Raw genomic sequence first — 22,172 nt, 5'->3', positions numbered from 1 at the left:
TATGAAGAGTAAGTTCAATATATGTCCTCAGAGTTCTTTGATAGGGAGATAAAAAAAAATTATACAGAGGGAATTTGTGAACTGGTTTAAGAATGGCCATTTTTCTCAAACATGAAAGTCTTTTATATAACTTTGGGAGAGAAATACCATCAGTGATTTGAAATGATTCTTAACTCCCCCAACTATTTCCCCACCTTCTCACTCTCCACTCTAGATCTTTATCCACCTTATTACCTAAAAGATGATATTGCACTGCTAATTAATACACTGTTGGTAGAGTTGTAATTTAGTCCAGAAATTCTGGAGGAAAAAATGCAACTATGCCTTATAAGATTTATGGAAATTGAGTGAATGAACCACAGTGGTTCTATCTTGTACCTCAATTATGGATCTAGTTACATTCCCTTTCTATTCAATTACAAGTCTAATTCCATTTTTGTCGTGTGAGAAAACTTTATTCAATTATGGAAATTGTGAGAAAACTTAATTGCCTTTTTTGACATAGCCCCCTGTACCTGGGAAGCTGGACCACCTCTACCTGCTGCTTTGAGACCCTTAACTAAGACCTAGGTTATGTTAACCAGGAACCCACTCAGATTTGAAGATTGATGGAAGAAATTTTCTCCCAATTGTATAACTCAAACAATTTTTATGTCATATCTGAAAACTGGACTTGAACTGTTCAATCAATTACTCTTTCTTTATTCCTTTAATTGAATACAGATACTTAAGGATGGGGTAGGGCAAATGGGACGCTTCTTTTTTCTGATTTCTGAGAATTGCACCTATTTGCTCATTCCCCTCCCAATTTGGAAAATCCTGAATCTTTCTTTCAATTAGAAATATTAGAAATACCTAATTATGTATCCTGCTTTCTATTCTGTTAATTGTTTTCCTTCAATGCATTAACAGCTGTCTTCCCCTGTATTCAGGGTCTAGTACTAAGCTGAAGGGGCTTGGTCTCAATTTGTTATGCTATTGGAATCCATTGCTTAATAAACTGATATGTTCAGAAACTTGAACCTTTGTTTCCTCAGTTACTTCAAGATTTTACTCATCATTGCCATAAAAGTCTTTGATCCTGCAATACCATTATTGGACTTATATACCCAGGTGTTAAAGAAAAAGAAAAAGAATTTAAAATGATAAACATTTACAGAAGTTCTTTTGCCATGGCAAAGAACTAGGAACTAAGGAGGTGCCCATCTATTGCGAATGGATAAACAAATTATGGCATGTGAATGTAAGAAAATGTTTTTGTGCCTTAAAAAAATTACAAAATGGACAATTTTAGAGAAACCTGGAAGGATTAATCTAAAATAATGCACAGTGAAGTGAGCAGAGCCAGAACAATTTATGTAATAACAACATTGGGGAAAGAAAACGTTGAAAAACTTGAAAATTCCAATAAGTATAATGACCAATCAATGCTCCAGGAGACCAAAAATGAAGCCTGATCCCCACCTTTTGATAGAAAGATAATGAATTCAAGATGTACATTGATACATATTTTTGGACACCATCAATTTAACTTGTTTTGATTCATTATGCAGAATTGTTATAAAAGTTTTATTTTTCTGTTTTGCTATTGATTCACCAGGGATAGGGGAAAAGAAGAGAAAATAAATATTTATTAAATTAAAAATAAAATAAATTACTCTTACATGTAAGGATAATATCTCATTGAAGTTTTGCTTAAATTTTTTAAAGATTACTGCATTTTTTAGGAGTAGTTCCTAAAGCCCTCTCTTGCTTAGGCAGTTAATAGAAGACATGGGTTGCTAAGGAGTTGCTAAGTTATTATATGAGTATATATTTTAAATTACACAGAGTAAGTAGTATTTTCTCTGTTGAAATCTAAAAGGAAAAAGAATTTTCATTCTTATTTAAAGAGAAAGCAGAACATCTTCTCCTGGTTAGAGAAAACAAAAAAGATTTTGAGCTTCCATCACCAAAAAAATATTTTTCATTTATGGAGAAAGGAGAGGTACAAATTTAGAGGGAGAATTTTATGGGATATTAGTTTATAAATATGTATAAGTAGGGGATAGATTTCTAAATTTTAATGGTCAAACTCAACATATGAGGAAAGGGATTTTGGCAAGAACATGACTTGAAGCCAACATTGTACATATATCCACAGGAAATAGAGTAAATTATAAAGAAATTCTAATGTAAGTGCAAAAGTTGGGGTGGGATAAACTGATAAGAACGTTAATTACTTCTTTAAAAAAAAAAGTCTTGCTGATAAGAATTATTTGCTTTATTGAATTTAGTTGTCTTAAGAAAAAGATCTCATTTGCTGGGTAATTTCTAACTATAATCTAAAATTCGCATAATGCATTCTCCTTGAAAAAATAAGACCACTAGACATAGGTATCTATTGCCACCTAGTGATAGAATACCACAATTGTAAGAAAATTATCTAAGATCTTTTTTTCCTCTAAAGTTTAAAATAACAAAACAAAATAAAGTCATAAAGTGACTAAGAACTACATGTTAATGTTTTACTCTCTAGGTACATACCGGTATATAGCTTTTCCTATCTTGTCATATAAAATTTATCCATTTTTTAAGATTTGCAAAGCATTTTCCATCCATGTACCCTTTTGGTGCATGAAGATTGAAATTACACAGGGCTAACTATCTTCTCTGTAGAGAACTTTGTCGTTATGCAACATTATATGACAAACAAGTAGAGGATATGAATGTGCCTGATGTATTTAATGCATTGGAGTCATTTGAATTTAAGCCGCAACCTTCCAAATGTGATATCTTCTCCATTAAAAGGTGAATTCCTGAAAACAGGGACTGTCTTGTTTCCTATTTGTATTCCCAGTGATTTGCACAGAGTATTTAATCAATGTCTTATTCATTCATTCATCCAACAATAGGACAACTGGATGCTGAAATCTAAGTTGGATAACTAACTAGTTTCATGACTTTGAGGAAATTATTGTACTTGTCTGGGGCTGATTCCTCATCTAGAAAATGAATGGGTTGGACCACTTGATCTCTCAAGTCTCTTTCAGCTCCCACATTTTATGGCATGTGTATATTTTTCACTTATGCCACCAGGAACAACTAGGGACTTAATAAAATATGCCAAGGACCATTTGACGACATTTTTGGAAGGCAGAAGGGAAAGACAAGTTTCAGGGCCAACAATTTGAACTCTGCTGAAACATGATCCATGGTCATCCGGGTGTGATCATTCTTGCTAATGAAGTCGAAATATGTTTTCAATTGATAGTCAACAAATTTAGATACTTTAGTGAGAAAGGATGTTACAGGAGAAAGATCACCAGACTGGCAATCAGACCTAAGTTCCAGTTCCAGCACTCTTAATAACTGTAGCATCTCACTCTCTATGCTTGAACTTCCTAGACTAAAATAGGACTTCCACTGCCTACCCCACAGTGTTATGAGCAAAGTGATTTGGAAAGCTGAAAGGGCTCTAGATATATGAGCTACTATTATATACCTCATACCTATGCACCCTGAAAACAAAGGAAAGATAAGAGGATCTGAAATGAACTCCATAGACCTCACCATCTTTTTAGTCCTTTTTCTCCTCTGGTACTTGCCTTTTATTTAAGTGAATTCCAAGTATCTTTTCTCTAGTGCCCTACAACAAGCAGTTGGGCTTCCCTCTGGGATGCAATGGGCAAAATTCACATTAAACTGGGGTTTGAACAGTGACCACAGAGTAAAAAAATTTGCATTTCCTTTATTGAAGCTCAAACTTTGAAGAAAAAGGCAATGTGATTCTATGTGATTCTATGAGACAATTCTCTTACAAATTTCTATCTCTCAACAGTAACATTTCTCTACAGGCAAAATTAAGTATTTTCAAAATTCCCATATTCCTCCTCTACCCCACCATATTCCTTAATAATTACTTTTAAATGTAATACAATGCAAGAAAAACTTTGGAATTTCATTATAGTGGGGGAAAAAAGGATGAAATCCCCAAAGAGAACACTGATTGATATTTTGTATTTTATTACTTAATTGTAGTTTAATATTGCCAGATAAATGCAGTGTGAGAAACAAGAATAAACTTACCAACAATGAAAGTTGTCTGAAGGTAGAATAGGCTATCATGAGAGAGAGTGGTTCAATTGAATTCAATTCATTAAAGATTTTTTCAGAACCTATAAGTATAGAGTGCTATGCTAAGAGGGTATGTTCCCTTTTATAGGTGAAAAGAGGGGCAACTCTTTTGTAATAGCCAGTGGGGAATGTTGAAAATATAGTTGACTATATTTTAGCAAAGAAATTGCTAAATCTCTATAATTTATGCTATTCTTGTAGCAAAGATGGAGAGATATGACCTAGATAATAGTAGAATTTCATAGATCAAAATGATTTAAATAAATCAACTCAAAAGGAATCATTAATGGTTCCAAGTCAACATAGAAAATAGGTATCTAGTGGAGTTCCCAAAGTATCTGTGCTTGCCCCTGTGCTTCTTTTAAATATTTTTTAAATTTTGTTAAATCTTTCCCAATTAAATATTTTAAAAAATTTTAACATTCATTTTCTAACTTTTTAATTCCAAATTCTCTCCCTCCCTCCTTCCCACACACCATCCTTCCCTTTGAAAAGGCAACTAATTTGATATAAATTATACATGTGAAGTACTGAAAAACATATTTTCGTATTGACTGTCAAAATATTTTGGAGATACCCTGTTTCCCAGAGCTAAGGCTCAGCAATCAGGCTGTGCCTTAAGCTTACCATAACAATAATCCTTTGTGCTCAGGATGATATCACCACCCAGTGAAATATTTGCTTGGATCAGCACCAGGTGTTCACTGAGGGATTTTGCTCTCCCTATTTCTCAGGGCCATCCATCACATAGTCACAATCCCTATTCCTTGTCAAATGACAGGTACTGAACTCCTGTTCCCATCATAGAATTCTGGTTCTGTGACTCATAGGGTGAGTGTGATCGCCAAGAGTTGGGACAATATTGTTCCCACAGGGTTTGTGGGAACAGTAACTCAAGACCTAAAAATGATTATGTCATAATCCAGCTGACTTCCTATATAAGACCTGCCTTTGGTCCAGCATTTTAAACCCTCTTTTTAGGAGGGGAAGCTTCCATTTACAAATGTCATTTTCTTCATCCTGAAATTAATTAGACTTACTTTTGTATCCTGCTTCTTCTGTCTCTAGCCTGTTCTGTTTGGGTTCTAACCACCCACGGGTTCCAGTCCAGTTGATATAGTCATGTTGCAAAAGAAAACACAGACCCAAGAAAAGAAAGTTGTCTGTTTGTTTTTTAATAAGGTATGCTTCAATCTACATTCAGAATTTGTCAGTTCCATCTCTTACTGAAGATGAGGAACATTTTTCACATGGCTCCTTTGGAATTTTCCTGGATTTTTGTCTTGATCAGAATAGTTAAGTCTTTCACTGTCAATCATATTTAAAATATTGCTGTTACTATGTACAACATTCTCTTAGTTCTACTGACTTCTCTTTGCATCAATTCATATAAATCTTCCCAAGTTTTTCAGAAATGATCCTACTTGTCATTTTTACAGTATTTCATCACAATTATATACCACAATTATTCAGCCATTTCCCAATTGATGGGCATCCACTTGAATGACAAATTTTTGCTATCACAAAACGAATTGTTATATTTTTGTACAACCAGGTCCTTTTCCCTTGTCCTTATTTTTGAGATACAGACCTAGAAGTATGATTTATAGCTCTTCAGATATAGTTCCAAATTGTTCTTCAGAATGATTGAACATGGTCACAACTCCACTAACAAGGCATTGGTGACCCAATTTTTCCATATTCCCTTCCGCATTTATCATCTTCCCTCTCTGAAATGCTTATTCATATCCCCTTTTCTCGTTGAACTCAAAATGTCCAAAAGGCAGTTGGTAATATGACTGAAGTTCAAGAGACAGAGTCTATGGGGACTGACATTAAAGAGAACATGGCTATCATGTAATATAGGAATTATAACTGAACTAATGGGTGCTACTGCATTCACCATCTTCATAGGATAGAAAAAGAAGAGATAGTTTCAAAACAGAGTCCCCTCCCTGCTTAGGGATATGACATAAATTATTAACGAAGAAGAGGATGATACAGATAATTCCAAGTAAGAGAAAAATTGAGAGATAGTGTCATGGGAGCCAAGAAGAATTTAACTAGGAGGAAGAATGACAATACAGAACCCCAAGATATTTAGAGTTGCCCTTAGAGAAAAACTTTTTCTACTCAGAACTTCTTTTCACCCCAAAATAATTTTACATGACCCTGGATACATAGGTATATAAAATAGTTATACAAATCAAATATTTTCTTATAATAAATCATAATTTTGCAAAAAAAAAAAACATTCACTTATGAGACCCTATATGGGATTGCAAACCATGGTTTAAGAAGTTGGAATCTAGACCAAATCCATCAGTTTTCTGACCCAAAAAAACTATAGCCAAAATTAAGGGAAGTGATTTACTCAGGGTCTGTGGCAGAGATTAGAATATAGGAATTCTCAGTCCTTGAACAGGGGCTATATTGTGGAAAACCTTGAGTGTTAGGCAAAGGAGTCTAGAATATATCCTCTCAAGGATGGACAGTCATTGAAACTTTTCAATAAGGGCATTAGACCATAAGGCAAAGAAAGAGTTTTTCCATGAATACCATGTATTCAGTACAGTTGATTCACTTATGAGCATTGAATTAATCTGTCACAATTAGTCTTTCCCAGCAGGCCACAAGGGAGCCAATTCATGGTAATTAGGAAAGTTTTCCTATTACTGTGCTTTTATAAAAATTTGATGTCCCTAGCTCTATTTTACTGCTACCAAACAAATACACCATGGTAATGAATCACTAGGTGGTTAATCAGCACCTCTGACTGTCTCCTATCTGAAAACTTTTAGCAATGTGTAAACACATTGTAAATGAAAGCTAATTTACTTAATTAACTACTAAAAAATATTATATAAAGCAGATAATATATTAATCTGAACGTTTTGTCTCATGGTACAACAGATTGTCTTCAGGAAGATGAGAGATAATTAAGGGACTGGACAGAACAACAGAAACTTTGAGAAATAGTCAAATAAAAGGTAGCTAATATGACCTTCAGGCCTGTATATATCTGAGTGTGTATATATATATATATATATATATATATATATATATATATATATATATATATATATATATATCTGTAACACACCCCAGTAGAACCTGAAATAAATTAAGATATAACTGGAAAATATTTAACACAATAAATAAAAGTACAAAACACAGGTAATGTTAATGTATGGTTTTCTAAATCCATATGTGGCCAGTAATCCTTATGTAGAGTTAGTTTAGTAGCCCTCATTCCTATTTGAGTTTGATACTACTGCATAAGAACTCACAAAATGTATTTTAAAAAAATACATATATTATGAACAAAAAGAGTTTATATTATTGTGCTAAATTCAGAGTCAGGAAATTTGGATTCTAATTCGGCCCAGTTTTTCACTACTTATATGAAGTTGGACAAGCCCTGTGAGAACATCCATTTCCACATCTATATAAATAGGGGGTTGATGAAGATGACTTCTAAAGTCCCTTCCAGTTTGAAATCTATGACTGTCTTTTTCTTTCTACAGAAAGTACTAATTCCTCCATGGAAACGATTTCTAGGAAGAAATGCAATATAAGTGAATCATATAAAATTAAACGTCTTTATTATTGCTATTGTCATCATGTTGTTGGTAGAATAAAATTAAATAAAAATTTAAAAAATAGACTTCCCACATTTTCTATAATTATCCTATGGCATACATTGAAGACTGTGCTTTTTGAAACAAATTTTTCCAAGGATTTTCTCTAAAAGTAATTGTGTTTTTAAAAGCAAGTAGAAATTGAGAGCCTTAAAACAGAAATCTCCAGAAAGACCCTTCCCTTAGCAAAACAAAAAAACAAAAACAAAGAATTTAGGGTCAGATGCCTTGACATTCAAATTCTGGTCTGGGGACCTTTGAGCAAATCTCTCTGCTTCATACCGTTCAGTTCCATCATTTGTCAAAGAGGAAAGGCGCTAGCTTATGTGATCTTTCAAGTTCCTTCTAAGTCCTAAAATTCTAAAATGTTATTGTTATTGGCAAGATAAAAATTGCTAGCTACTGCAAAGCAGAAGTTACTTTTATAGAATACAGATGGGGGAGGGAAGAAGAGTGTCATTTGGCAGCAGGATGCTCAGTAACTGATCTCCCTTTTTTAGCAAATGGATATCTCCTGCAATTTTAAAGACTTAGGTAGTAGGGATAGGTGTAAATGCAGGCTCTTATGAGGCTTTAAGGAAATTTCAATCATGTTTTCTGAATATCAAGTCATTTTACTAGAACTTTCAGTAGGGGTATCATTGTTAAATATAGAACTGGTTTGGGGGTCAGTCTCCTGGGGTCTCCATTCAGCCTCTAAAGTCCTAGATTTTTAGGAGAGAGCAGTTAGAGAAAGAGAACAGTTTTAGAGGAAGAGAGCTTTGGGATGAAATCCCAGCCTAACTGCAGCTGGAACAATCATATAATGGCACTGGACCTCCACTTCCTCAGTTATGGAATGAGATGATTTCTAAATCCCCTTCTACCTATAAATCTGGGACTCTCTAATAGGATACCTTAGTATCTGCAGCTATTCTTCTGGGAGGCTGGCAGAATTCTACCTACAAGGAGATAAACTACTCTCACTCCTTCTCAAAGCTAAATGTCAAACTCCTAAGTGGTCTTCTCTCTTCACTGTTGGAAAAATAAAAGGAACTCTTATGTACACATACAATTTTGAGTATTCAAAAGAGATTAAGGTTCAGAATTTTGAAGGATAGGGAGACTTCCTACCTAGAGATTTTTAATATAAAGCAGGTCAGAGATAAGAAATAAGCCAGCACTGTACACCATTTGTCTTCAGTTTTCTGTTTGCAGGAAAGCTTAATATTAAGAATCTTATGAACTAGGAGTATTCACTGACTCACTACCAACTGCATTATTTTTTAAAGAAATATGGTCCCCTGATGTAATGGGTCAACTTAGAGATAAGTGAAATGAAGAAAAAGGAAAAGGAGGGGAAAGAGGAAGAGCTAAGTAAAATGAAGAAAAAGGAAAAGGAGGAGAAAGGAGGAAGAGAAAAAGAAGAAAGAGGAGAAAAAGGAAGAGGAATGATGAGGGGATATTTGCTTGTAGGGGGCGTTCACCATCGTGTAGCTCTCTGAAAAGATGAACAAATCTGATCTTTAGATGAGTCTGGGGTGCCCACTGATGTTCTTTCTTGATGTATTGAACCCCAAGTAGTGAATAAAACTGTTCTAAGTATTTATATCACTTAGTATCCAAACTACTCTGTATCCCAATGAAACTCTGACAATAGGAATGACAGAAATAATAATAAAAACCTTAAGATATTCATCTTGCCTTGAGTCTGTGCAACATACATTGTTTAAGCAGAGGTAAACTATGAACTAAGAATTTTGGAATGCCCTGTATAGTGTGGATATATTTGATCCAAGAAGACATGAGTTCAAATGTTGCTTCAGATAACTTACTAAAGATGCAACCTTGGGGAGGGTTTTTCACAGCCTCCCCAAATTCTAGTTTCATCAGCTATTTAAAAAAAAGAATAATCATAGTATCTATCTTACAGGTTTTAAGACTAAAACGGGCAATAAGTGTAAAGCATTTAGCCTCTCAAAATACTACATGAATTTCAGTTAATATTGTTATTATTATTATTACTACAAGAGCTTCCCTGTATATGTAGAACTACACCATACACAATTCATTGAAAGGCAGCTGATGGCCTCAGAGATAAGAGCTCTGGCATCAGGAAGACCCAAGTTCAAATGCTATTTCAGACATTAATAGCTGTGTGATCCAGAGGAAATAATTTAACTCCTGACTTTCCAATTTTCCTCATCTATACAGTGGTTATGAAACAGCATCTACCTTGTAGGATTGCTGTGAGGATCAAATGAGATCATATTTGTGAAGTGCTTAGCATGCACATAGTAAGTGCTATATAAATACTTATTCCCCTTTCCTTATTTTCCCTTCACCATTTAGAATTAGAGTCAACCTTACACATGGGTAGATGCTTAACAAATACATTTTCTTGACAATTTGAAAAAGTCAAATTGATTACCAGCAAGGGACACAATCTAATAGTTAAGACACAATCACAGAAGTTCACAGAAGAATTTTCCATTCAAGTCATCACCTCCTCATTCTCACCTCCATCAAATGGGCAAAGTCTACTGTTATAATTATTTCCAGCCAATATTCTGGTACATAGTTAAATCAACAGAATTTTAAAATCCCAGAATTGTAAAATGGATTCCAAAGGAAATGTCTTTTTTAGTATTAAATACATATTACTATATAAAGTGCAAGGAGTCCATGTTGATTACAATACATTAATTGTTTCTTTTAAAATAAGAAAGATGATTTTAGAAATTGTGGATTAGCTCCCAATGTGTGGGTGTAGTCAATTTGTCTTTATTGGGAAGTCAGCCATGCCTTCACAGGAGGTAACATAACAACACTGTCTTCTGCTTTTATTTAATTTTTAAAAATTAAAAAAAAAAGAGGATTGTGATCTTAAAACAAAGCTACATAAAACACCTGTGATGTTCTGCATTGGAAATTCAAAGGAATCCAAATCACAGGCTTCCAAAGAATTGAAGTTAAGAAACAAAGGGTTTCACTACAAATGATTTTCAGTGTAACACAGACTAAAAGGTCATTTTGGAAATTGTTTCCCCTCTATATTTTAGGTATTAATAAATTAAAGAAGAAAAAAGATGATTTTCCCCCAAGCAATTATGGAATAGTGAACTTTAATTAAAGCAAAACTTTTGTGGGAATGGTTTTAAAACAAAAAGATATTATCTTCATGAATTTTGAGCTTCATTTAAGCAGAATTTCCCAGAAGCCCCTGCTACCTACTCAATTCAATAGGAGTAGAAATAGACTGATTTAAGGAGATTTTTACCTTTCAAATTCTGTATATCCCCCTAGAATATAATTAAATCCATAATACAACTCATGAAAAAATTCAAAGCAGGGTCTATTGTTTTTCAACTACAAACCCTGCTAAGATATCAAAGACCTTACTTTTCTCTTTTATAAAATAGGGTTAAGCCACTCCATCAGATTATTGTAAGGAACATTTGTATAAATTTTTCACAAGAAAAATGTGATTTATCTTTATTATTATTAGATTATAACCATGAGGAAATAATTTTATACATGGGGAAATCATTATTCTCTGTGTCTCAGTTCCTCATCTGTAAAATAATGATATCTGTAGACTCAGTGTTGTTCTGAGGTTCAAATAAAATAATGAATATAAAAGGCTTTGCAAATATCAAATCACTATATAAGTATTAAAAATGCTTGTTATATTTTATTATTATTTAGAAAGAAATAATGCATTGCTACATTCTAAAATCTGAAAACAAGCCAAATTCTCCCGTCAAATACACACAACTATAATTTCCTTCACTAAAGCATCAAAGTAAACACTAGAAAGAAATTGTTTTCACAATGTGATTTATAGTTTCCATTAGTGAGGCCTCCAAACATATAAGTGTCTCTTCTGTTCCTCCATAACAAAGCTACATTTAGGCGAACTCTAAAGGGTCCTAGGTATGTGACTTAATGGACAAATTATATCTATTCAGTGAAGCATTTATTTCAACCATGTGGTGGAAACTCCTATGTTCTGATTTATGATGGGAGGTGGGAGAAATGTGGGGGTGTGTTTTTGCTTATTTTTAGTGAAACTAGATTTAGTGAAAATAAGAAAACCCTTAGAAAAGCCAAAATAGTTTCTCCTTCACACCCTTCTGCAGACTGATTAGCTTGTCAGTCAAGGGTCCTATCCAGTAGTTATTACCTGCGGGCTCATGGGATGGTTCCATATCTACTTATCTGCCTCATCTGCTGTATGGACTTCTTCTTTCTTTCTATTGCTCTTTCCCCTGATTCTTCTCATTGAGATGCCTTTCTGACTCCACTTATTTTCTCACTAAACATCAAGATTATTACTCTCTAGTTGCTCTCCCAATAAAGACTGAGTTGTGTCTATCATTAAGTTACAATATTATAAGTGGTCTCTCACCAGGGCAAGGCAATTCTTTTACTCCTCCCTAACTTCCTCTATGATATTCAATGCAGTAGCTATTCCAAACTTTCTCATCCCTTTTTAAGCCTTCTGAGAAAAAGAGAACTAGATGGGGGTCCAGAGCTCAATAGGAAAGCAAAAGAGACAAGATGATGAAGAACTGAAACCTGCTTTTCTGCTCAGATCAAGGAGAAAGGAAAGAATCTTCTAATATGCTGACGTCCAGGAAGAAAGGGAAATGAAAAGATCATGGAGATCCTATTTTAAATGAAAGAAAGGCCTTCATTTGACAAATAAGGAAACTGAAGCTAGGGAAGGTTAGTTGACTAACCCAGAAAGTCACACAAGTAACAAGTACCAGAGGTGAGACCTGAATGCAAATTTTCTGATTTCAGAACCAATATGTTCTTAAACTCTACCTACTATTTATGGTCAAATTAATTCATGTGCCAGGATCTAGTTAGTTCAGCCCTGCTCTCTTGAGATATGGGCACAATATCTGATTTTCTGAAAGAGTTTGGAATGAATGCTTCAAAGTCAGTAGAAGGGCACACACAAACCCTTTTCCAAATGATAAGTCAAGTTGGAATCAAGGAGCTCCTTCTCTATTAATAAACTTGAAGTACCCTCAATCCAGTCATTATAGCTTATTGAAGATTGTCAATTATTCTGACTAGAGCCACGTGGAAGAGGGATGAGTTATTCTCTTTCCTTACTCCACCCCAAATCTATTACAAATAGCTAGAAGTAATTTGGTGATTTTATATCACCAAGAACAGCTAAGTAGGCAGAATCCCAATAGAAAAAATAAATTTATATTTATATTTGCTTGATATTTATCAAAGTCTGACAACAGAGCCACACAAATATACATATATACCCAAAAATGAGTGTCTCTAAAGTAAATATCAAGACTATATAATGGCATTACTTTATATTTATATTATATATATACTTTATATATATATTACTATATAATGGCATTACTTTAGAAATATTTGTTAATCAAAATAAATGAGTTCTATATCATATGACAATTATGGGATGTTACAACATGTCCAAGCTGTCTAATAACTAAATCAACATTGTGCAAAATTATAACAAGGGCTTTTTGGGGGGGAAAGAAAGTTTCCATAAACTCACCAATAAAGTAATTATTTCCCAATGCAAGCATTTCCTCAGAGAGCACAAGGCCACCCAGTGCTTGGAGGAGAGTAACACTTCTGCCATCAATAAGGGAGCATTGCTTAAACCCAGTTGCTGTGACCTTCCAGAGCAAAATAAGTGATGCTGTGGCATCTTTCCAAATCCTGAAAATGAAAGCAAAGGAAAAAGTGAGTCACAAATCATCTTCTGGAAAAATCCATCTTAAGGATCAATCAATCAACCAAAAAAAAAAAAATGATGATGATGATGATGATGATTAGATGAAGAAAGTCCCAAAGGTTTGGCTCAATTTCCTCTTCCATAAAAATAGGTACAATAATAGCACCTCCCTTTTGGAGCTGTTGCCAAGAAAAAATGAAATTCTATTTGCAAAGCTCTTTGAAAACCTTAGTGGGATATATAGAGACTAGTCATTATTATAAGCAAATAAGCCATCCAGTTACTTATTTTATTCATTTATTGTACATGGCTTTCCACATGTTAAAACTGAGATTCTATCTCCTATTCTCATTCAAAGTGTAGAAAGTAGCTTTTTATGTATGGTATAGAAGATCTAGGCTAAATTATCTTAATTTTTGAAAACTTTCAATACCCATTTTAATAAGTATAAACTAAACATTATGTTCTTCCATACAAAGGCTACTCCCATAATTGTTCATCAGATAAAGAACTGCCAGAATTTAAATAATAATAATAGCTGTCTTTTATATGTCTCTCTTGGGTTGACAAAGTACTTCATGACTTTTAACACATTAGAACCTAAAAATGCTCCTATAATACATATTATTAAATTTATTTTACAGGCAAAGAAACTAAGGTACACCAAAATGGTGTGACTGGTCTGGGCTCAGAGGGCTCTTGTTATTACATCATAGTTATTTAAATTAATTTGTATACAAATTTATATACAAAAAGGCTACAACATTAAGTAAAGGGTAACTTTTTAAATAGAACACACAAGACTCTTGCAATAATACTTTCATTGTAATGAAGCTTTAATCAGCTAGTCACTGTGTTTAGTTCAAATCATTATCATTTTAAGAGAATTTGGCAGAAATTCCAGTTGGTTCATGGAAGAATAATTAAAATATTTGAAGAGTCAGAACATAAAAGCTTTTTTAGGTAAAACTGTAAAGAACGGGACAATTAGAATGGAACACTATTCAAAGAGAGCTTATGACAGGTAATAATATTCAAATACGAGTAATTAGTTATTCCTTATTTTACTGAGGCTAGAAGATGAAAAATGAAAAATGAAAGTTGTATGTTGAGAGAGAAAATACTTATCACAAGAAGTTTCCAATTACTAGGTCAGTGTCTATCAACAACAGATTTCTTAGCCAGTGATGGCTGCCACATATGTTCAATCAGTTTGGGTTCCAATCAGGGAAGGAATACAATCGGTCAGAATTCTTATTCTATCTCTACTCCTGAGCTTCATTTGGTAGAATTCCCAATATCTGCACTTCATCCCGTAGAAATATCAAGGCTTTTCAAAAAGGAAAAAAGAACTCCTGATCAAAAAAATGTTGAAGACTTATACCTTGGGGCATGAAAGATATCCAAGTATCATAATGTGTGAAATGGGGTAGGTAGGAAGGATTTGGATCAATTCTCTTTGAAATCAAGAATTTACAACTTCCTTCATAAAGTGCCCTAAGAGAGAATGTGTCTGGTAGTGTGGTCAAAGTCATATGACCATCATTTTATATATATAGCATGGTATAAAGATTCTAGTAATATACTAGGAACAGGGAACATTGACTTAGAGTGATACTCAAATTCACAACTTTTCACTTTGCCATTTACTAGCTATATGATCCTGGGTTCAGTTGTAATATGGAAGTTAGATTGGACATGGGAAATACTGGAAACAGATTATTTCAATTGTCTGGACAAGAGATTTTGGGAATCCAAACTCTGTGGTGGATATGTGAATGGAGAAATCAGATAACTAAATAATACCTTCTTTTATTCTAGTTGTAATAATTTTGTTTTTATCCAAACATTTCAATTTCACATAACTAAAAATTACTATTTTGGGGAAATGTCTATATCTTGTTTGTTCTTGATCAAAATTCTATCCCTAGCCATAGCTGAGAAAGGTAACTGATCTGCATCTCTTCTTATCTTTTTTATTGGTATTACCTTTTGTATTCAGATATCATATCCTATGATATATGGTGTAAGTTGTCATTCTAAATCCAAATTCTGTCAAACTACTTTCTAGTTTTCCTCAGCAACAAGGAATGCTTTCTGTCCTTCCCAAAACAGTATATCTCCCATTTTGTTTACCCATACTTGGATATGCTCTCTCCTCACTTGCACACCCCATAAAATCTCTTACTTCATTTCAGACTCAATTCAAATATCACACTTTGTTAATAAGCTTAGTGATTGAGTAAAGTGGAAGATAAGGGAGAGGGAAGAATTGAGACCGATTCCCATGTTATATATGGATTACTGTGAGAATGGTAGCATCCTCTATAAAAAAAAAAAATAGATAGGAAGAGATTTCCTTGCTATTTTCATTCATTAATTTTGGGTCAAAGAAAAATTAATATTTTAATTTACAATTTGGGCACTTTATGAATATTAAGTGACCCAATGACCCACTGAAATTGTTAACATATTTTTTGAAGATATCCACCTTCATTCAGATCTTAACATATGCCTTCTTGGTCGTAGTATGAAGCTGTCAAACGGCTTCACAGGCCCAGATGACCAATTACGTCATTTCTGTGACACTTTCTCTGCTCCTGGATGGCACTGGCTGTACCTACACATATAATTGTTGAGATCTTTCAGCAATAAGCTGGTTACAAGAATAAATACATCCTATAGAAAATATATTATTTCTATTTTAACCCATTAAATATCATTTAGTGTTCTCTCAGAAACCAACTTGAAATTCCACCAAACATCCCTAAGAATTATATGGGTCATGTTTTAATAGAAAATTTGCAGTAACTGTCCAGCAGACACAATAAACGCTTTTTAAAATTAGCAAACATAGTCTTCCTATGATCCTTGTCATTGCAAAATCAGGCAACTGAAACCAAGAAAACAAAATCACAGGCTTACTTTACTGAAGTATTTTGTGGGACTTCAAAGGATACCAGCCGGCCTCCAGAAGAATTATTAGAACTGGCATTCCCACAGGCAATATCCGGGATTATCTGAAAGCAATAATGGCTGGTTATTTTTCATTCTTGATATGTTGATAAGAAAAATAAATCTTATCAGAAGGAAATACCATCAATAGCCTTCTCTCAGTTCCTATTTAAGCAAGAAGAAGAAAAAAACCCTGAGAACTGAGAAACCATCTATCCTTCTAACACCCAGAAATTCCCTCATGGGCTTTCTATGAATTAAAGTAATGGAAAAGATTGAGTTTGAGGAAGGCAATAAAGGTTTTAATCTTTTTATTGTTCAATTTTTCATTCACTCAACAAATCCTTCTTGAGTACCTTCCGGATAGAGATGAACACTTAAAAGATCAAGATTAGTCTTGCATCATGCTAATTAGGAAAAATTGTTTCCTAATCATAATAAAAAGAAAAGTCCACCAAGAACTCACAACTAACTGGGGGAGGGAGAGAATAAAGGATGAGGGATAGGAGATTAGGTCTCAGTGAAAGTTCTCTATTTCAGAGCTGGAGAATATATCCTTATGTAGTTGGCCAGGATTTTTTAGTAAGATAAGCATCCTTTAGTTTTGTTTTATAGTTCCATACACATGTGTATAAGTATATACACATATTGTGTATATATATATATATATATATATATATATATACACATATGCATGCATGTAAATATGTCTGTAAATGTATTTTCTCCTTTTTGTTTTTTCTAATGACAAAATCCCTAGAAGAAAAACATTGGTATCTATATTTAGTCAAAGGAAAATGCCCTTTCCTACAAAACAAACAAGTGGAAAATTATCTCAGAATGAAAAAACATTTCCTCAAAAGGAGATATTTTATTCACATCATGATTGTGATTGCTGAATTATATTGGGCAAATTATTCCTTTCCTCTTAAAGTAACCCTACTCCCAACACATCACTTACTCATGTCACACATAAAAAGGGAAAAGATTGTTGTTGAAAGAACCCATTCTTGGATTAGTCTTTTCTTATAGAACAGGAGTTGCTGATCAACCACTTAATCTCGAAAGATTACAAGCACTATTCATGAAAAGATCCCATTGGCAGACTCTAGAATATTGTGATTCTAAAGTGTTTTCAATCTCACTTGGAGGACAGCTTGCATTTTGACCAGGGTCAAAATTAACCTCATTCACTATATAAGATCTAAAATATTCTCATGTTTCTAAAGAGGGAGAATTAAGTCTAAATGTATTTATGCTACTATGTCTCTTGATTTATCTCTAGTCTCCTGACTATAAAATATCACTGGGACAGAAAGGTGGAACAAATCCATTTTTACATTTACCACAAGAAGAATATTACCTCTTGTCAACCTATTCATAGATTTAAGTGGCCATAGGATAATGGAACTTCCTTTTAAAGAGGATTCCTAGGGCAGCTAGAGGGCCCAGTAGATAGACCACCAGCCCTGAAATCAGGAGGACCTGAGTTCAATTCTGGCCTTAAATACTTAACACTTCCAAGCAGGGTGACCCTGCGCAAGTCACTTAACCCCAACTGCCTCAGGGAAAAAAAAAAGGATTCCTGATAAACTGAAAAATGACATCTAGCATTTGATAACAATTTTTTAACTGAAAAGGGTATAAATTTACCATATTTTAGAATAAGCAGGAGAAACACTAGAGTCTAGGCTGACTACAGCTTCATAAACCATTTGCCCCCCCCCCAAAAAATGGGTCATCTGATAAATATGTTTTATATATCCTCTTTCTGCCTAGAAAAAGACAATAGAAAATAGATTACATTATCACTTTAGTATTAAAATGGACCCTCCAAAAAATGGGAAAGTTCTCAGATATAGTAAAGATCTATGACTTCTCCCACTCAAACTCCAAAATATTTAACAACACGTACTCATGACTGTCTTCAACACTATATATATAATGTATGATGAAAACCTTTATTCTTTCAATTCAACTGAAAATGAATGCTTACATAATTCCCAATTCCTATATCCATTACACAAGTAAGTTAAAGAATCTATTAAATAATCTGCTCCTTCAGTGAGATCTAGGGATCTATTAATAATCTTTTTGCCAAGAGGAAGGCATAATAGCATAATAACCCATAGTCAAGGATCTAACCAGTATCAACAAATGGAAGTCGCTATTACTAAGATGATAAATAAAAATCTACAAAGTCAGCCTCTGGAGGACTCTATAAATACAGTCATAGAGTGACAGTCATGAAATGTTTTCAGATTGGTAGCCATTGAGTTTCAATCACATGAAGTGGTTTAGGCTACAAAGAGGGGTAAGTTTGGTTTGTTTGAACTTTGGACTTTTTTGTTTATTTGGAGTATGATTAATCAGGTTGCCTATAGAGGAGTTCCCAGTGTGGAAATTCCTTTTTCTGATGCAGATCCTTAATTTTTCAGCAACTTAAAGAATATGGGGAATACAGAGTTAAATAACTTGCCCAAGATCACAAAGCTAGTATAATCTCCAGGTCACAGGATCATAGATTTAGATGACTGGAAAGGACCATTTTCACTGCTTTTTTCTACTTCCAATGTAACTACTGACGGGGCTAATATATACAACAAGAGAGGTGTTGTAGTAGAGTAGATGGGGGGTGACCTTGGGATCGGGGAAGATCTGGATTCAAGTTTTCTCTTTGACACTAATGACCCTAAGCAAAGTTCCTTAACTTCATAGAATTCCCAAGCTACACTGTAAGATTATAAATTATGAATAAATAACTGATATACACTGGAAAGTAGCTGAAATTACAGGTATAGATTATGTACTTATACATAGAGGTGAACATATAGTCATATATGTAGCTACAAAATATATATTTATGTATATATATACATATGTGCATATACATGCATTGCACTGTTATATTGCACACCTGTGTGCACATGCAATCATATGACAAATTCAACTTGATTCTACTCAGCTTTTTGTATGTATTGCTGAGTTACAGAGAATGATTTGCACCCATATTATATGTATATACACATACATATGTATATATAATACACATGTGTGATATATAATTATGTATAGACATATGTGTATTTGTGTATATATTAGATACTTTGTGTGTTTAGATGTGTGTTTAGATACACACTTGCATACACATATAACAAATTCAACTTGGTTCCACTCAACTTTACATATACTTTGCTGGGTTAGAGGAAATGATTTGCTTGAGTGCTATGTTTGTATATACATGCACAATCAACATAGTTAGAAGTCATTGTTTGTAACCCAGCAAGATACGTGTAAGACTAAGTAGAAGAATAAAGTTAAATTTGTAATTCAACTCCCATCTTCTTGGAAAGGCTGTTTTTACTGTTAAAAATCAATGACTGTACATTTGAATTCCTAGACTCTTACGCTGCGGGGGGAAACCTATATTTAAAAAAAAAATGCATTCTCACCTCTATTTCATCCCATTTCATATTTACAACTTTCTGACCCTCTTTTGGTTGCCATGTAGGAAGGGTCACAGTTGCTTGTGAGGGGGACAAGATTTCACCAGGTTCTTGCGTTGAGGAGACAGGCTGGAGTTGTCTTGGAGCTGGAGACTCTGTCCAACCGGAAACGGGGAGGCTGGGAGATTCTTGCTCACAGTTGATACCTTTGTATCCTTCATCACAAACACAAAAGTATCCATCTTCGCTGGTGCTACAGTTGCCATGGAGACAAGGGTTGCTGGCACAAAGGTCCACTACAAACTGAAAGAAAACAATAAATGGGTCAATTACCTTCTCTGCTAAGAAAAGTCACAATATATTGAGGCAGGACAGGATATGGGTTGGAGTGGAAGGGAATTATCTGAGTTTCATAAAGAAGCTGTTATGAAATACACTTTAAATTGCATACAAAGAACCTTCCAAGGTTATATCCAGTTGGTAAGCTGAGGAAAGATGTAATTATATAAGCTTCAAACAATGAAAAATTTAATGGGTAGTCAGCGATAAGCTTTAAAAGCTGAACAATAGTGACTCCAAGGACAAGTTATTTTGGGGAGTGAGTCTAAGACTGAGTCAACTAGAACTGAGTCTCTAAAAGAAGATACCAGGTGGGTTATTTTTATAAAAAAGTGTCATGTCAAATGACACTACAAGTTTGAAAATAAAGAGATCTCACTTGGCACATGTTTCAACACCCTTTATTTGTTGGTGTCTAATGGGGGTGGATTCAGCCTCATAGCTTCTCTCCTCCTCCTCCTCATGTACTGCTTTCCTGGTGACTCCAGAATCTTTGTGAAACAGGTACAAATGGACTTTGATGGTATAAGTCCATTACTTGATAGACATGACAGACAGCTAAATGGAATTTACTTTCAGTGGTGTTCATAAAAAGTAACTGTTACCTTGTAGGAAAGAGTCTTCAGGACTTTTTATTTTGGTCTAAGCATCTTGGTTCCTATCTGATTTAGTCATTCTTGACCAAAGCATCTTCAAGTCACCATTTTATATAACTTTAAGGTGTTTCTTTAAAACTAATATGAAAAGATCACCTCCTTCTCCATCTACCTCAAGGGTCCAGCCCCTTCTCTCCCATATAAATATGAAGTGTGTTATGCTCTACAATTGGCTCAGTGCCTGGCACATTTACAGTGAGTACTAAATAAATGATTATTGATTGATCAATTACTTGACTAGTCATTCCCCAGGTACAAGACAAACTAATGCTTTTCTAGTCCATCTATCATTATATCCTTTTCCAGAACTGATCTGAAAATAGAAGTCAATGTAGATGCCACAACTTCAGTGACACAAACCTTCGAGCAATCTTTCATGTCTGTGCATTCATTCATCTGTTCATTTGACAAACCTTTATTGACATTTAGCCCCTGATGGCAATAACCCTTGGTAGCCCTTATGTATTTGTCATTTTCTAATTGGTGCAATATTTACCTATATGTGTCTCTATATGAAACACGATGCTCCTTTATATCTCACTTCCTAAGCCAGTGAATTATCTTTTACAATATTCTGCCCATAATACTTTGTAATTATTTGATAAATAGTTGAAGGCATTTTCCATGGCCAATGGTCATTTATAGTCATACTTAGCCTTTAGGAGATATCTATTGTTGTTAACTAGGATAAGCAAGTTAGAAGAGGCTTGAGTGGTTTGGTCAAGTCAACATTGGTATTATCATTTAAATAAACATACCTTAATATCTTTTTTGTGTCACCTACATTTTATTCTGTGTCTCTCCCCACTCCCAGAATATCAGCTCACATCATAAATAACTTTTTTTTAATTATCAAAACCAATCAGTACATATATATATATATATATATATATATATACACATACAATATTCCATATCCACAGAGCTTTGCAAAGGAGTTAGGGGAAAGAGTTATATTTCCTCTTTAGGGTCATACTTGTTCTTTGGAGTTTTGCAACATTCATTTTTTCTATTTTTGGTTGGTTTTTCCATTCCCATTATTACATTCATTGTATGCACTGTGTCTTGGTTCTACCTCATTCTGCATTAGTTCATACAAAATTTTCATGCACCCTCTGATTTCATTAGATGCATTGTTTCTTATAGCACAGTAATATTCCATTACATTCATGTACCACAATTCATTCAGCCATACTTCAGTATAGATGGCAGAGTATGGGCAAAAGTAGATAGAAATCTGCTTTTGTTTCCAGGCATCTGCTGCCATAAAAAGCAGCATTACTGCTGTTTACAATAATAA

General features: G+C 34.0%; 1 protein-coding gene across 1 annotated transcript in view; it reads right to left on the bottom strand.

Annotated features, from left to right (window-relative positions):
* Positions 1–22,172, bottom strand: part of DNER (delta/notch like EGF repeat containing) — a 326,206-nt gene that overhangs the window by 179,706 nt on the left and 124,328 nt on the right. The window contains exons 2-4 of the mRNA XM_031957886.1: positions 19,884–20,180; positions 16,402–16,496; positions 13,294–13,460 (exon numbers count right to left, since the gene is read on the bottom strand). Of these exons, the coding sequence (XP_031813746.1) occupies positions 13,294–13,460; positions 16,402–16,496; positions 19,884–20,180 (559 nt within the window). The remainder of the gene's footprint in view (positions 1–13,293; positions 13,461–16,401; positions 16,497–19,883; positions 20,181–22,172) is intronic.

The sequence above is a fragment of the Sarcophilus harrisii genome, chromosome 3, assembly GCF_902635505.1.
Source record: "Sarcophilus harrisii chromosome 3, mSarHar1.11, whole genome shotgun sequence".
In the NCBI taxonomy this organism is placed as follows: Eukaryota; Metazoa; Chordata; class Mammalia; order Dasyuromorphia; family Dasyuridae; genus Sarcophilus; species Sarcophilus harrisii.
The sequence above is the reverse complement of the archived record's forward strand: the minus strand, read 5'-3'. Positions and strand labels throughout refer to the sequence as shown.